The sequence below is a fragment of the Phoxinus phoxinus genome (genome assembly GCF_949152265.1).
Source record: "Phoxinus phoxinus genome assembly, chromosome: 3".
Lineage (NCBI taxonomy): Eukaryota > Metazoa > Chordata > Actinopteri > Cypriniformes > Leuciscidae > Phoxinus > Phoxinus phoxinus.
The window spans coordinates 9955859-9974418 of NC_136878.1; the positions used below are offsets into that span (position 1 = coordinate 9955859).

At 35.7% G+C, this 18560-nt stretch overlaps 1 protein-coding gene across 1 annotated transcript in view; it reads left to right on the plus strand.

The window, feature by feature from the left end:
- The first annotated feature begins 1172 nt into the window (after positions 1–1172).
- htr7c (5-hydroxytryptamine (serotonin) receptor 7c) overlaps positions 1173–18560 on the plus strand; it is a 42761-nt gene continuing 25373 nt past the window's right edge. Inside the window, exon 1 of the mRNA XM_079608084.1 lies at positions 1173–2556. Coding sequence (XP_079464210.1) covers positions 2099–2556 — 458 coding nt within the window. The 5' untranslated portion in view covers positions 1173–2098. The remainder of the gene's footprint in view (positions 2557–18560) is intronic.

Sequence of the window (18560 nt, forward strand, 5' to 3'; positions counted from 1 at the left end):
ATTTGAAAATAATTTGACAGGGCCCCCTGCTGGCCCAGTGCCCTGGGCAAGTGCCCAGTAGGCTCGTGTGTTAATCCGTGCCTGCACGGCAGGGCTATACCCTTTCAAAAGGTATAATTTAGGTAATATCACTTTAAGTAATAGGCCTAATGTGTGCCTTTAAGATACTAATAAACACAGTTTAGTGGTAAAGGTACAAAAGTTTACCTTTTGAAAGCTGCCCCAGCTTCTATAGCCTATGCTTTAATTCATAAACCCAGTTTTACCCATAACCAAAGAATTGGTCACACAGCATTCAGATAACATAAGCCTCTGGGTGACTTGCCCCAGCTGTTTAACAATGATGATGATGAAAAAGAAGCGATGATGATGATGATGATGATGATTGTGGTGCCTTTTTCACATAAGCCATGGGAACATGCTGTCCAATGTGCAGTTCTCCGCTTCATTACAGATTCATTTTTCATGCCACTTAACTCCACGAGGATGAGTGCTCACCATTCACACAGTACAGGATGGTTTATTTCTTCTTCTCCCAAGCATTGTCTCTGTAGCTGTCGAATTTCAGCTGATAGGTTTTGAATGTTCAGCTTTTCAGGGCTTTTGTTATCTCCGAGCTCTGCGTGGTGTTCTGAAAAGTCTAAAATGATAAGCATTTTTTTTCTGCCGGTTTATCCAAAGTGACTTACAGTACACTTATATCATGGACAATATCCCCTGGAGCAACCTGGATTTAAGGGGCTTTTTCAGTGGCACTCAGTGGTCATGAATCGCCCCTTGCAGGGTTTGAACCAACCTTTTTGTTTTACCAACGGGGTGATTCGCACTGGCAAGATGGGCTTTTAATAAAACTTGAAAAAAATTCAGTAGAAAGGCGATAGAGAAAAAACAGAGAGAGAAAAACAGAGAAAATGGCTATGATATAGGGGAAAATAGTAGGGGAAACCCCCATAATGCACTGGGCTCAAACCAACTGATGACAAATAAACCAGGAGGAACGAGTACATACTGTTAATTTAGCCTACATATAGGATACTACCAACATTGTAAAAATACAAAGCTTTTTAAAAAATGGCAAATATGTCAGTCTTCACCCCTTCAATCAACAAAACCCCAGCAGCTCCACAGCAAACATTGAAACATTTAAATAAATTCTGGTTAAGTTATCTAATTTGTTTAAAATAGTTTTTCATGTTATTATTATTATTCATATGCCTATCATTATTCATATTCATAATCATATATAATTATTATTAGTTTGCAATCTTAATCAAGCTCCACTGTCTGCACTCTCCAGCTGTTGCTATGAAGTCGCTTCGTATTTGATGTTGTAGCCTATATTTGCATACAATTAATAGGCTATATTTAGTGGCCACCCCCACATTGCAAAGGATCGCAGTCGCTCATGGCAGTCGCCAGTTTATCTTTGATAATTGATTGTCGCTGTAAACAGAGCATTTGGTCTGTCAAAGAGGCAGGTGATAGGCTACTGTATTTTAGTTATAGTTATTTTAGTTATAGGCCTATCAGATAGCCTAAGTCATTTTATTATTTTCTCCCCTTTCCAAAAAACAAACAAATAGCATAACGCAATATTAAATGTTATCCTTTAGTGCAGCAAGGCTACAAAACGGGAAATAAAACAGAACTGTCAGTGAAACGCCGGATAACTGAAGGGAGAGAGATCTACAGATCACGATCGAGAGCAAACATGTAAAAACAGTGTTGCTACTTTCAACCGAAATAGAAGCACATCTTCGTGTAGGTGGAGCTGAGACCTTCCGCTTCCCTTTGCTGAGAAAGTTACGCGTTTAACCTACTAGAGTGCGCAATTCTCACACACTTCCTCGCATGAAGAACCGAACTGTCACTCAAGTCCGGGACTGTAGCCTCCACGCGCACATTATTATCAGCCATGCAAAGCGATTGTCCTCTCGTCCCGTTTATTTAAGTTTTCCTTTCCTATCCCCGTACGACTTGTCTTGTTTCTTCTTTTTCTTTTGGAAAGCTGGAAGGCACCCCAGATCTGCGCTCGCTTCAGCATGCGTTTGGCGGACGGAGCGCACTCTTCGCGAGCTCTTCATCATCAGGCGCAGGGATGATGTTCAACTCATCGGGCGCACTAGATTTCTTCTCGTTCACTCACCCTGGGGTCGCGTCGGAAGTTCTCAATGGTTCCTCACACTTATTCTACAACATCTCAATGGCCATGTGGAACAATTCCTGCGGGGAACAGCTCGATTTCACCTCAGCGGAGAAGATTATTATCGGAATGATGCTGGCCATCATCACCACCGTGACGGTGATTGGAAATATGTTGGTGGTGATCGCGGTGTGCGTTGTTAAAAAGCTCAGACAGCCGTCCAACTATTTGCTGGTGTCTCTGGCCGTGGCGGATCTCTCCGTGGCTATTGTGGTGATGCCATTCGTGATCGTGACGGACCTCACTGGAGGAAAGTGGCTTTTTGGAGAGGTCTTCTGTAATATCTTCATCGCTATGGATGTGATGTGCTGCACTGCATCCATCATGACGCTGTGCGTGATCAGTGTGGACAGGTGAGTACGTTGGGTTCTTAAGCCATTTAGGGGACGCTTTAATTCAAAGTGACTTTTTTTCCAGGGACAAATCCTCTTGGAGCAAGTGCTTTGAACACAGTGGTGATGGTATGAAGCAACCCATTTTGGGGTTTGAATCTTCAACCCTTTTGGGGATTTAGCATCAGTTTTATAACCACTAGGAGGTTATGCAAAATGTTTTATCCTTAAGCAACAGGATAACTGTGTGTGTGTGTCTGTGTGTGTGTGTGTGTAGGCTACAGTAGCCTACTGGTGATAATTTTGGAAACTATTTTTAATGTTTTTGAAAGAAGTCTCTTAGGTTCATCAAGTCTGCATTTATTTGATCAAAAATACAGGAAAAACAGTACTGTGAAATATTATTACAATTTAAAATGATGGGTTTCTATTTTAATATACTTTAAATATAATTGATTTCTGTGAGGCAAAGCTGAATTTTCAGAAGCTTCTTCAGTCTTCAGGGTCACATGATCCTTCAGAAATCCTTCTAATTATGCAAATCAATGTTGTGCTGCATAATATATATATTTTTATAACCTGTGATACCTTTTTTCAGGATTCTTTGATTAATAAAAAGTAAACAACAACAACAACAAAAAACAGCATTTATTTTAAATAGAAATCTTTTGTGACAACATACCACCTGAAAAAAGTAGGCCTTATCACAGATTCCCAAAAAAATATTAAGCAGCACAACTGTTTCCAACATTGATAATTACTGAGTATCAAATCAGCACATGATTTCTGAAGTATCATGTAACACTGAAGACTGGAGTAATGGCTGATGAAAATTCAGTTTTGCATCACAGAAATGCATTATATTTTAACATAATAATAGAAACAATTATTTTAAATTGTAATAATATTTCACAATATTACAGTTTTCTGTATTTTTTATCAAATAAATGCAGGCAAATAATATATATATATATATATATATATATATAATATAATATATATATATATATATATATATATATATATATATATATATATATTCAGCTTACAGTATATTAGTACAATTAGTACAAAAGATCACTGGTGAATTTCTGTTTTATTTTATTTTTATTAAATATATATATTAATCATGCTGCCTGAACTCCACAAGCCCGACATTCTCAAATCACGCTGTTAACATGTTATACCAGAGTGATTTGAGAATGTTTCAAAGAGCATCTTGTGATTCATTGAAAGCCACAGACTTTTGGACCCCACTGTATTGGGGTGAATTCGTTTTTTTTTTTTTTTTTTGCTTTTAGCACTTTACAAATTAATTTGATCAACTAAAAATATTCCATACACTCTTACCAAATAAAGGTTCTTATGAATGGCATCACTGCAAAAACCCTCTATTGAAACCTTTATTTAAGAGTGTATAGTCTGTAAATGTTTATTCCCACACAAGGGCATTTATCATTTGTATACAAATATTAGAAAAATGCTGCAGGGCACTGATGTCAGTGTCACTGCACTCATGCTATGTCAGCAACCCATCTAATCATAAATGGTCCACGTTGTTGCTCATTTAATATTACTCCTCAGATAAATAAGCATCAGTCAGTGCTAAACCACAATGGCAACTTCCTTCACTCGAATGTCAAGGTAACTCTCTGGACGTGTCCACTGCACAGCAGATATTAATACTGACAACTCTGTGTCCATGTCGGACATCATTCCTCCAGACCGAGAATAGGGTCAATACACCTGCAGCCAGTCTCCTATGTGACATCACGAGGGGGTCGCTGAAAGACCCTGATTTCGTTTGACACATCCGAGGAGCTAGTGTCCTTTGGGGTCCTGAAGTCCAAGAATCTATTTCTGTAGTGAAGCTCACTAAGAGAATGGGTTATGCTGGATAAAAAAAAAAAAAAAAAAAAATGTGGTGTATTGATTTTACAGTTTTCACTTTCACATATGGCTGTAGTAAACGGTTATCTGATTGAATAGTTAATTCAGTTAGTCATTGATCAATGTGTCAGAGTGGCCGTTAATATTTATTTTAAAAGGTGTTGCAGCTGAACACATCAACTGTTTTTCCATGACAGTAAAGTCAATGGGGAAGAGATATGTCAGGCTTTACCTTGGGGTTTTGAACTTTGCTGCTTTATCTTTTGGTCTGGAAGCTCAGGTTGTATATTTAAACAACTGCATTGAAAAAAATCTATACATTATCATTGGAAAGCTGTCTTATTTAAAGATGTCCATCTATTGTGATGTAGTTTAACCATCCTCAGTTTAACCAATTAGAAATGAGCTACAGTGGTGAAATTTGATTAGACAATACATTCATGTTTATTAATATATTAGTTACATTTTTATCAGAAATGTATCCAAAGTATGGAAATGTTATACAGTATCCAAGTTTGAGATGCATAGCACAAAAAAGACAGACAAATAACGTGTTTGGAAACACTCCTCTGTCTCTTTACTGTTGTGACGCACACATCCTTTTTTTCCTTTTTTCCCCCAGCACATTACGTCTGCTATCGCTTAGTAGACACTTTAATCTATACACGTACATACCAGAGGATCATATTCTTTCAACAAGCACTTGAAGGTTTTGAAGGATTATAAACAAAGTCTTTTATGACGTTTCTGTTTGAAAAATATAATGTGAAGTGATTGCATATTTGAGTATTGCCATTTTTCTTTGAGGACCAGGAAGCAGGAACATAGACAGGAGGTGCTTAGTGCTTTTTTGTTGTTGTTGAGACTAATGTGTGATCTAACAGGTTGCTCTGATCAGGTTTTATTAAATGAAGATTGTGTAGCAGCAGCCATTGGTGATGAGATTACCCATCCTGCACAGTCTGATTGGATATTAATTAAAAAATGATCGAGTATTTAATCAGAAAATGTACCTGGATATACCGGCCCCCTGAATGACATTGTATATGACTATATTTCTTAGCATACATGTACCTTCATATCTATTTGTTTTCCCATGATGTGACATAGCGAGAGCAAGGAATATCCGTTTGTCCGACTAATGGAAGACAGGTGCAGTGTTTTAAAAAAACTTTATTTAGTGACTTTACTGTAATAGCTCAATCATTTCAGTTCCAACCTAGCCAACAGGGAACGTTCTTAGAACTTTGTCTAACGTTTATAATGTTCAGAGGCCATTCAGAGCTTAATGGCAACGTTAGCAAAATATATTTTTGTTAGCTAGGAAGCAAGTCAATTTTGATTTAATACTGACTTGAAAAGCATTAATATAACTTATGTTGCATAATGTAATAAAAATGCCACCTTGGCCCTTTTAAGACTGATTTCCCTAAAGTTTATGTTCTTAAATTAATTCGACAGAGAAGCCACCAGTCAAGGACAGCACCTAAACAGGAACTGAAGTGCCTGTAAACTCACGGTTATAACTCAGTGTTCAAATACTTGACAAATGCATTGACCTTAGATTCAGTTCACATCATTTCAATAATGGAAGTGAAACTACCTTGCTAGTGCCTTTTCCTCATTCATCTTGAAAATGAGGTCTCCTTAAAGGACCATTTACTAGATGCTATCAAAATCTTGAGGTGTTTCCAACAAGAAGGCTCTTCACAGAAGAAACAATTCTTTCCATACTGGACAATCATTCACAGACCAACAGGCTCTAGAGATTGAAGCCATTCAGCAACAAGGAAAGACCTTTCAACACAAAGGGAAAATAGCAGGAGAAGAAAAAAAAATGGTGGAGAATTCAGGCTTATAAGATCACAAGGGTTTATGTCTGATTTTAAAATCAACATGAAATCAAATCAATCAACTATGTACGTGTATCTGGTCACTCAAAGTATTCAAAATATTGCAAAAATCCTTTAAAATCTTTAACATTCATTCAAATCTACTTAAATCTACACTCTAAAAAATGCTGGGTTGTTTTAACCCAATTTTGGGTCAAATATGGACAAGCCCAAACATTGGATCAAAAATGCAATTTAAAAATGCAACCCAATGGCTGGGTTTGTCCATATTTGACCCAATATTGGGTTAAAACAACCCAGCATTTTTTTAGAGTGTACACACCTTAATATATCAATAAATTAGGCAGATAAACATACACTATTTGTCTTTTATGGAAACTGAAAAAGAAATCAATCATAAAAGGAAAGGGCCAAATGTTTCTCTAATGGGCTTGCATTATCTCAATTACATAAATCATCATTGTTTCTCCCATGTTAAAGACACGTCACCCTCATTCACAACACACAAATACACTAAAAAAATGCTGGGTTGTTACAACCCATGTTTGGGTCAAATGTGGGTCATTGGGTTAATTTTAATTCCATTTTTAAACGTTTGTTCATATTTGACCCAAACATGGGTTGAAACAACTCAGCATTTTTTAGAGTGTATCACATCCATGAGTGAGCAAGTTATCCATCTTACTGAGACAGCAGACCTGTCTCTTATTTATGGGCATATTTTTGTTTCATCTCAGGGTGAAGTGACAGTGATGAAAAAGTGTTATAGTATAGGATTAAGTGTTAGTGAATGGAATGTTTGCTTCTGGTAAAGTATCGAGAAGCCCCACAGCTTTGGGTTTGAGGGAAAGGCACAAAGACAACAGGAAGTAACACTTGGCTTTTCTCATGATGTTCATGTTAATGTGACTGGGTAATGTTCGTGTAATGTGCTAATGTGAATGCATGGCACTTCAAAAATCAAGTATCACACTTGTTGCATTAATAAAGATGATACATTAAAAATAGAAATAATAGCGTGCATGCTGGGTTTTATGGGGACACACACTGTATTTTTTTATCCCCTCACCCTAAATCTCATCACAGAAACTTTCTGCATTTTTATATTTAAAAAATAAAATAAAAATAAAACATCACTTAGTTTATTTATAAGCTCTTTTCCTCATGGGGACCAAAAAATATCCCCACAAGGACAAGAAAAAAGGGTTGTCCCTATTCTCTTAATGAGTAATGGGTGTGTTTTGGGCGTAACGTGCAATAAACCAATCAGAGTGTTATTTCCCATTCCCTTTAAAAGCCAGTTGCACTCGCACCATGACGGATTCGCTATTTCTGCAAGCGGATCTGCTCGTGTGCGAGGTTAAAGTGCGCAAGCAGACGTCTATGGGATAATCCAGATTCCACCATATCTTCATGTACACAATATTAATGTTTTACATTGTAATCCTTTTTTATATATTTGGCTAAGTTTGTGTGTTGCTGCGCTGTGTGTGTAATAAGCAGAGTGTAAGCGTGTTGTGCACCCGCCTATAGGCGCACATTAACATGCTCTTTTAAATAACAAAATTAATATTTCGGTTGCCTCAAAAAAGCAACGCGCCAACAATGCGCCTGAACACACCTCGTTTCCAGACCAGCACGCATGGGCGCACAAATGGGCGCAAATGCATTAGCTATTTAAACAACGTGGCACAGGACGTGAAAATGATAACTGCGTCGGGCTGAAACTAGCAAAAATCACTTGTGTCGCGCCGGGTGTATGATAGGGCCATAGTTTGTGAATCGCTCATAAAGAGAGTCACTTGTCGCCATCTACTGGCGTGTTGATGTAACCTACAGAAGGGGCCACTGAAATATCCGCACACAAGAGTTACTTTGTATGGTGAAATTCTGCGACTGAAATGCAGAATCCATGCGATTAGGAATTTCACGTGAAAGGCGCGTTATTAAAAAAAATGTCCCATGCAGATTTCAAATCAATTTCAAGTTACACATGCGAATTCTACTCGTTTACCAATAAAAATCTGCTTGCACCATTAGCAATAGATAATGGACCTACTTTGCCAGTGAAATTATTCTAAAGTTTTGCAAATGTGACTGCGTATATATTCTTTGGAACTATTTTTGGTTTTGTGGGGAAAAAAAGTACTTTACAAATAACACCAAACTGAATTTAATCCTCTTATGAATGTAGGACTTTAGTTACTGCAGCCTCAACACTGACTCTTTGTATACACCCATTTTATCTGCGAAATGGTTAAACCTTCCCTCGGTATCTATTTTTCTTCTTCTCGGTAACTTTAGGTCTGGTGTTCCTGTTGAGATTAATAAATTGTGACATCAATTATTCACGAGAGTGACATTAATATTTAAACGTCAGGGTAAGTGGAGGTAGTCTATCCTCTTAGCAGCAGTAACTCTGTCCTTTGTGCAAGAAAAAATAGCCTCATATATGCTGGACAGGGGAATGCCGGGCATGGAGATGGGAAGGGACAGATTCGCATTAAAATTGCAAATAAGACACACACGGTCTGGCTGTCTTCTAGAATTTAGAAATAGAAATGGACACAGATGCAGTTCAGGTTCAAAAAGCAGGTTTTCCCAATGGCCCAGGAACTAGCCTCGGGTCTCTAGTGTTCTTGTGACTACTCTCCTTGAGTCTTAGTAGCATACGACACTGTTTCTGCTCTCCTGACCAGCACCGTCGGTCAATATGAGGCCCGGAGAGACGTCGCTCTGAGGTAAAACTCACCTGAGATGCGCCTGACATGTTGAGTCACACCTTTCAGTGTCGTTCGGTGTGTTTCCGACCGTCACTGATTTCTCCAGGAGGGGAAAGTACAGGAGAAACTGTTATTGTGAATTTCACACTAATATTTTTATACAATCACTTAAGAGCATTGCACATTTCTAACGCGCTGCCAGCAGTGATGCAGTACACACACTCAAGCAAACACACTTGAGTATCATCTTGAATGAGATGCACCAACCAGGAATGATGACAAGTGTTAATATGCTTTATTCCTCTGGGAGGACGGGGAAACGAAAGCGAGCTGTATACGTGGTGGAATCGCATGTGCTAGAGCAGAGTGTGAGAAAAGCACGAGGGAGGTTAACACAGTTGTCGCACTGGAGGGAGGCTGAGAATTTATACAGTTACTTACAGGAGGTTTCAGATGTAGCCTAGATGTTTAGGGAATAAGCACCAGAGAGAAAATAAAGGGAGTTTTCTTATAGAAATGTCATCTTGTACTCACATTTATTTTGTTATATCTTCCAAACCCATGCGATTTCATTTTTGCTGTGGAACACAAAAACATTCAGCAGAATTTTTAATCTTTTCCTTTCAATAGAAGTGAATGGTGACCAGGCGCTTTCAAGCTTCATAAATAGCAAAAACCAACATAAAGTTGGGGGCTTTTTCTTTTCTTTTTTACTTTCCCTGGTCAACATTTTCCATTGTACGGAAAAGAGGAGTGAAAATTTATAGTTTTGTAGTTTGCATAGAAAAGAAAGTTATACCATTTTGGAACAAAATTATGTTGAGAAATTGATCATTTTTGGGTGGACTATATGCATTAAACACACCATGAAATCCAAATGTATGGACAATTCATGCTTTTTAATGGAATATTGCAGTATTTACTATAAATTACTTATCCGTGGACATAATTATTATTTTTTATTCATGTGCCCTTGTAATCTTAAATCAAAACAACTTCCCTTCCCACTTGCAACGTCATCTCTTGTCTTCTCTGATGATATGTTTCAAGTCCTGCCCTACCTGTACATTTTTTTCTTGTTGGAGAAGGCGTTCCACTCGGATATACGTCACAATAGGGAATAAAAGACTATCGCAACTTCCATTTTATGCTGACTTTAAGCTTCACAGATCCTGTCAGCCACAGAAAATAATTTTGATTCCTCTGTTAGTTTGCAAACTGTAGACTTTGCAAATTGCTTGCAAAGTCTGGTTACAGTGACACATGACCAGTCATTCCAACAGGAATCCGCACGATTGGGAGTTTCATGTGAGGGCGAAAAAGATTTTGCTTGTCTTCATGAGACCTCGGCGTACTGACCAACATAAAGCTGCTTGGTTTGAAAATGACTTCTGTGAACTTTGCTTCATACATCTAGACGCTATTGACAATAGATTATGAACCTGGTTTTGTATGCAAAATATTTTGATGAGCTGGTGCCATTTGACTATCTTGTTCACCATAGATACTACAAGGGCTATATCTGGTGTATCAAGTTGGGCTGTAACTGGTATATACAGTATTGGGCCACTAATGACTTTCATGTAATTTTCACACATGTACTTCCTTGGGAATCATGAAAACAGCTCGTAAAGTTAATAACCTTTTTATTTGGTACAGACATTTTTCTGCAACTGCAAATTAAGTCTGCAAATGGGGGCATCTATAATAAAGAAGCAAATATAATCGTGTGATGGAAATGACCTGAGAAAAATATATATATTTTTTGTTTACTCCTGTTTCATTATTGATTCATCTAACTTTTACAACACATAGCTTGATATACATATATGTATATCAAGCTATGCGTTTTAAAAGTTACTAGATGGGTCACTTAGGATGAATCAATAATGAAACAGGAGTATGAGGATATATATATGTATATGTATACATATACATCTATCTATCTATCTATCTATCTATCTATCTATCTATCTATCTATCTATCTATCTATCTATCTATCTATCTATCTATCTATCTATCTATCTTATACCATATTCAGGATTTTTAAATAAATTAACCTCTTAAAAATAGGTCTTTGCATTTTTTTTTGGAGACTTACTGATAGGAGAGTGTCATCATGTCATGCTCCATCTAAACTCCATTAAAAGTTCAGTAACTGCATTTTGATTAGATTCATTTTTTCGAATTAAATCATTCTGAAGGCTTACAGTTTTCACACATCAGCCCACCATCTTATCTCGATTAAAATTATTTGACACGGATCAATAAACTGTGATCTCTCACATGGTATATGAGGCGTAAACCATCACAAAAGCCATTATTTGTGCTTGTCTGAGACTTCAGTCACCAGTCAGACAGTCACCATGAAAAGAAAACAACCAATAGCCATGTCCATCGCAGATGTCCTGAATTTTATTTGAGAGAATTTGGCAACATTATGATGAATATTCAGGCTCATTAATTGTTCGAACTGCCAAATACGAGGAGTTTCTTCTTTTTAATCCAGATTTCACATGCACATAGCATCTGAAATTAAGGGTAAACATTTTGCTCAGAAAAATGCAGAAAATGTTTTTCTACAAAAAAGTTAATTGATCAAAACAGTTCTGATTTCTGTCTGCAGAAATTCTCTTTTCATTCTACAGGTTCTATAGAATGAGACATAGATTCTATCTAATCAATTTTTAATTGGAAAAGTCCAGTGATTTTCCACCAAGGACCTCATGATTCACTCAAGAGTAGTTTTTCTCCATTATTTACTTAATCTATGCATTTAATCATTTTCACTTTCCCCCATGACACATACCTGAAATGACATAGTTGCTTTAATAAGGGTGAATGTACTTCCTTAGAGAAAGATATAATTTACCCTCTTATCCAGAGCAATTTTACAGTAAATGCTATTACATAATTGATTCTATGAGAATAATTTGTCATCCATTGGACCCACTGCCTAAAATAAAGTAAATTACACAAACCCATATTGAAATAGCACATTTTAAAGCTGTTGTGTAAAAAAACACACACCAATTTATAAGTATAAAATAACTGTATATTTGTAAATATGCTATAATATGTTTTAACATATAAAATATGTTTTTTTGTACATAACCTTAGGTTTTAAATGTCAAGCAAAGTCAATTCTGTCATGACAACTCTCTGAGTGTTTCGCATGGTAATGGATATGAGAATATTGCATGTTTGGTCTTGGTGGAATAGCAGAGCAAGAACGGGTCTTGCTACTGCCAATACTCATGACATGCTGCTGTGAGCAAGTAAGACAAAATGAATTAGCCGTATAGATGATCTATTCAGGTGGAGCTGGGGAAGGTGGAGGGTTTCTAAGCACGCTGCCCTGCTAACTGAAAAAGCTGACCAGGTATTTGAAGCTCATTGGCTACTGATACAGTAGAAACCAATCAGATGTGCCCTAATAGAGAATGATGTGATTGCAAACAGATTGAGTTGAGGACATATCAACCTGTGCCATTTAGATTTTCATGACAGAACTTTATATATACCCTTTAAATGGGGCATGATGTTTTCACAAAATGTTTCTGGTTGATCTAAAAGAATGAACAAGCTTTTGATTATATATCAAATATATATAAATCTGCTTCAGTTACTGAGTGATTTGTACCTGTCCCAAAAAATTTACATTTTAATAACAAACGAGCATTCGAGCATTCGATAGAAAGTTGTTTTTATTTATGCCACTCGTGCTTCATGAATCCCCACAACAATAGGTTTAGCCTTCTCATAACAGATTATATATTTTTCATCTGTGCTGTTTTTTGTTCAGCTGGGAAGGTCATAAAAATTAATGTGGACTGATTCTTAATATTATGTCTCCAATTTGATGTGCAAATGCCCAGAATAAATGACTAAAATATGAGGAAATTCGCACAAATAATCATGAATTAAATATAAAACCGTTGGAATGGATGCCCACTGAATATTGCAGATCATCATTAACAAGTGTCAAATATAAAATGGCATCATTCTAAGAAGATGAAAAGAAAATGTTTCTGCTACTGAATGCTGTACCACGTTCCTTGTTTGAATTAATGTGTCTGGTGACATGGATGAAGGGCAGACGATTAGTGGCATCTGTGTTATTTAGCATCAGGTGTGAATGAAATGAAGCAGCCTCACCATGTGGCATCCATGTGAGCATTTGCTGACATATACTGTCAAATAAGAATTTGCTCTCTCTTGAGAATGTCAGGTGTTTCAAGTGTCCAAATGTGTTTCAAGTTGAGAGATGGATAGAGCTGCAATATAAAATAACACTTTTTTTTTATTCAAAGTGGTCTATTCACTGCAAAAAATATATGATCAATAAGTCATGACAACATGTTTTTACATTGCTTAACTCATCAAAATAAGTTAGGCAATTTTCAACTTTTTTTATTAGTTATACAAGATTCAACTCATTTTTTAAAGTCGGTTTAATGTAATTTAAGTTGAAATGACTTAAACATCCATGTTGATTGTACTTAAACACTTAAGGCAGCAATTTATTTGTAGCAAATTGAATCATGGTGTTTTAGTTCACCTTGGCAATACCATGTTAAAATGAAAGTGTCTTGGAGTACAATGTAATTTCATAAATATGATCATTCAATAATAATTGATGATCATTAAATAATAATTTAATACCATGATACATGAATACACAGCTCTGTGTACTTGATTCTGATTGGTCAATCGCGCCATCCAGCGGTATGTTATTCCCCGATAACAACTGCTAAAAACAGATAACACAGGCTCATCGGGGTTACTGAAGTCAGCAGGGCTATGCGCTTGCAAGGAATGTTTTTCGCAAAAAGGAAAGTTTTGCGTTTGGTGAGCTAATAAAATATTAAAACTCAGTCAAATCAATATTTTGTATACAGTTATTTAATTGTGTCATCCAGTATCGTGGACACACTCTCTCTTGTTTCATACAAACGCAGCTACTGCCATTTTGCGACGATTGTTTCGTACACTGTAATGGATTTTAAGATAACAAACAATTTACGATTTTAAAACAGTTTAATCTCAAATCAATATCTCTTATCCCCATTATAATTTATGTGGTGAAATGCTGTGTAATAAGTGGTATGACTATACCGTATCCCTTAAATGCCTGTCTTAGTTTAAACTGGCCGCGCTAGCAACTGCTCTCTCAGTAGAAGCTTTGCATTTTAAAGTACTAATAAAATATTTCCGCTCAGATCAATATTCTGTGTCTAATTATTTACTTATGTGGCAAGTAGCCGTGTAATAAGCGGGATAATGTACATCCAGTCGGTTGTTATCTCAGAATAAACCCCATCAGGCAAAATGCAAAATGAGGCCTGTCAGGGTTTATTCTGAGATAACAACCGGCTGGATGTACATTATCCCTTATGAACCATGGTATTATCACAGTATTTACACCATTAAAAGTTTAAGGTCTGTAAATAAAAAGTTCAAAAGAACATCATTTTGTTGAAATACAAATTAAAAGTCTTTACTGTCACATCAACTTAAGGCATCCTTGCTGAACAAAAAATAAATAAATAAAAGGATACTGACTCAAACCTTTGAATGGTAGTATATATGCAATATATACAGAAGATGCCAAGGTTCAAGAAAAAATATGACACCAGAATAAATGCTGCAATTATATTTGGGCAATGCTCCAGTATAGTGACATGTAAAGGGTACTTTATGGAATGCATGGATGCCTGTGTGAAACATGTTAAATCCCCTGGCAAACCTATTATGAGATAGTACACTCTTATTAATAAAGGTTCTTTATTGACATATGTGGTTCCATGGAGAACCTTTAACATCCATGGAGCATTTCCATTGCACAAAAGGTTATAGTGAAAAATGTTATTTAGATATTAAAATGTTCTTCACACTATAAGAAAACATGTTATTTTTAAAGAATTATTCTCTGAAATGTTCTTTGGGGAACCCAAAATGGTTCTTTCTTGCCATCACCAAATCCTATATTTTTTACCTTTATTAAATGACATACTGTACATGTATATGTGCAAAAGAGCAATGGCATGATCAGATGTGTTCACGAGGGTAGATGTAGATGTTCCTGATCACATAAATGTGTGTTTGTGTAGATAGGGATGCTTTGATTATATAAACTAGCAAATTTTGTGTTTATACATTTATTTACATTCTCGACACTTTCCTGTCAAATGACTCATAAGGGACACATAATGTTTAAATAGCAGTTACACAGATGGGTTGCTAAGGATGCAAGTCAAGTGGTTATAAGGCTAGACATCAGGGGTGCAAATACAGGAAATCATAAACAGCATGTTGCATAATGTCGCTACAGTGCTACACTTTTTCAAACATTTTTTCCTCACATAATCTCTGTTATACTAAGACAATTGTAATTGTATAGACCCACACGTACAATAGACAACACGTTTTTAATATTGTCAAATCTCATATTTCATTTAATTGAATTTGTTTTCTTAATGACTGAAATCCTGGAACTTTAGTGCACATTTGCAAATGATTTTCCTAAGACTGAAATTAAAACAAATATTATGGAAAATATAATAGCTTATTTTATATTCTATATCAAATACTAAGCCTAAATCGAGTTTTAAAATTAAATATACAATAGCTAATATTGCCGGCTACTGTCATATACATGTAGCATTTTCTCTGACTAATTTATCTTATAATTTTTCTGCATTTTTTTTTTTTTTTTGCTATTTGTTTTTTGCAGGCATCCCAAATTTATAATGATAATTTATTTCTGCAGAAATTAAATGGCAAAATAAGCCTTTTTGAACCATTTGAAGATATATCTATCGGATTCTGTTTGGCTAATGACCAAAATGAGCTAAACGAGATAAAAGTGTCTAGAAATAAAAAATAAAATAAATAACTTGTTTCGTTCCTGAATGAATCAGTTGAGTCAGTGAATGATTCGATAACTCACTCATAAAAACAGACTCTGGCCGAATCCAAAATAACTTTCCTACTATTTAGGTGAATAACATGTGACAAGATATCCAAATTCACAGTACTGATAAAAGAGGCAAAAAGTACCTGTATAATGTCGCTACAGCTACACTTTTTCAAACATTTTCCCCCCACAGAATCTCTGTAATACTATGACAATTGTAATCGTTTTACACAACACGTTTTTTAATATTGTCAAATCTCACATTTAATTTAATTGCATTTGTTTTCTTAATGACTGAAATCCTGGAACTTTAGTGCACATTTGCAAATGGTTTTCCTAAGACTGAGATTAAAACAAATATTATGGAAAATATAATAGCTTATTTTATATTCTATATCAAATACTAAGCCTAAATCAAGTTTTAAAAATTAAATATACAATAGCTAATATTGCCATTGCATGGCCTATGGTAGTTCATATACATGTAACATTTTCTCTGAATAATTTATCTCATAATGTTTCTGCATTTTATTTATTTTTATTTGCTATTTGTTTTTTGCAGACATCCCAAATTTATAATGATAAACGATTTCTGTAGAAATTAAATGGCAAAATAAACCTTTTTGAACCATTTCGGATTCTGTTTGGCTAATGACCAAAATGAGCTAAACGAGTCTATAAATAATAAATAATAATAAATAAAAAAATAAAATAAATAACTTGTTTCGTTCCTGAATGAATCAGTTGAGTCAGTGAATGATTCGATAACTCACTCATAAAAACAGACTCTGGCCGAATCCAAAATAACTTTCTATATCAGTATATATCCAAATTCACAGTCCTGATAAAAGAGGCAAAAAGTACCTGCATGACCTACTTCTTCCGGCAAGATTCTGTAGTGTGCATGCGATGGACACTTCACTATCCCATTATTAAGCCACGGAAGAGGATTTGTGAATGGCAGTGAAGCGACTGGTCTGATCACCTGACAGTTACAACATGACGAATGTAGTACATCCTGATTACATTCATTGAACACGCATTCATACTATTTGTTTAGCGGTCACTATGTAGTTACTTATTCAAAATTATTTCAAGAGAGTATTTTGGATGCAATATGTATTTTGGATGTTTCATTTATGAATTAAATAGCTTTTTTGAATGAATCAATTTAATGCCTTTTTGCCACTGGCGTATCGATGTGACTTGAAGAAAGAGTCACCCATGCAAACACAGACAATAGGAGTGAAACAAACTATGAAACTGAATTATTTAAATTTATTTCACCATATTTCATTCCATGGATTACCTCATGATAATATGTATTTATTAATACTGTAAATACTTAAAGTAGTCGCCTAAATAAAGGGAATATATTAATTAAGCCCCTACTTTTAAATAATCACGTCAGAGGTAATGCATGTTTTTGAATAATTATTAATAACAATTCCAGCAAAAATAACTATATTGAGATATAGCCTATTCCATCACCACAATTTAAAATGACAAAATCCATGATATAAGCTAATTTTTACTTGTGGGACAAATCAGAATTATAGTTTGTGGTAAACAAAAATATTCCACAGATGCGGATCATAGACATTACAAAAAAAACAAAAAAACAATTTGGAATATTCCTTTCCGGTCACACAGACAGACACCATGAGAATTTACCATTAGAAAAGCACAAAGGTCATTGTTGTTCACATGCAACAGATGTTCATGCTTCATAAAACACAAAAACAAAAAACATGGAGGTTGTCTGTGACACTGGCATGTTCAGCTAGACTTACTTATGAAGATTGCTTCATGCCTTGTACTATTAACAAGGACATTTGATTCTTCATCATCTTTCAGGTAAACATTAGATGATGTTGTGAAGTAAAAGCAATAGCAGGAACATGCGCAGTCCCATTACTGGCTTTATGAACAAACGTATTACACATGCTGCATATCTGATAATGCATAGTAAATGTATAAGTCAATAAATACATTTAAATGTAAATATTCTACCTGGATGAAAAAATCATTGACTTACTGTAGCTTGTCATACCATATGAAAAGTCATAGAAGTCATATACTGGAAGTCCATTTCTGCCGCATAAGAAACAAAATAATGTACTAAGTCATAATTATGAGAGGAAAAGTTGAAATTATGACATAAGTCATTGACAATTAAAAAGTCAAGATCATGTTGTGTTGTGTCATAATTATGACTGTGGTTAACAACAGTAAAGAAGACATTCCAGGGACCAGTTCATGGCAGGGCCCCTCTCTAACTGCCGGTGTGCCACAATGTAATTGGATCTTAGATGAATGAACATAAACAAATGGTCAGCAACATAAGATAAGATACTAAGACAACTGCCAGACACCTCTTACGAGGCAGGCAGACCTTCTGCACCCACCAACACCAAAAACTGGACTACAGGTTGACTCCAACCACCAAACTCATTCTGACGGTTTAGGCAAGAACTGCTATAAAAATTCCTTCCCAATGCGGCAGCAGTGGCTGAAACAAAGAAAGGCCACAGATATATTTAAATCCAATCATACCTTTGGAGACCATAAATGGATATAAACTGCAACACTCTTCCTCTTCATGCAAAGTACAGTTTATGTTATTGACTGTTAACACA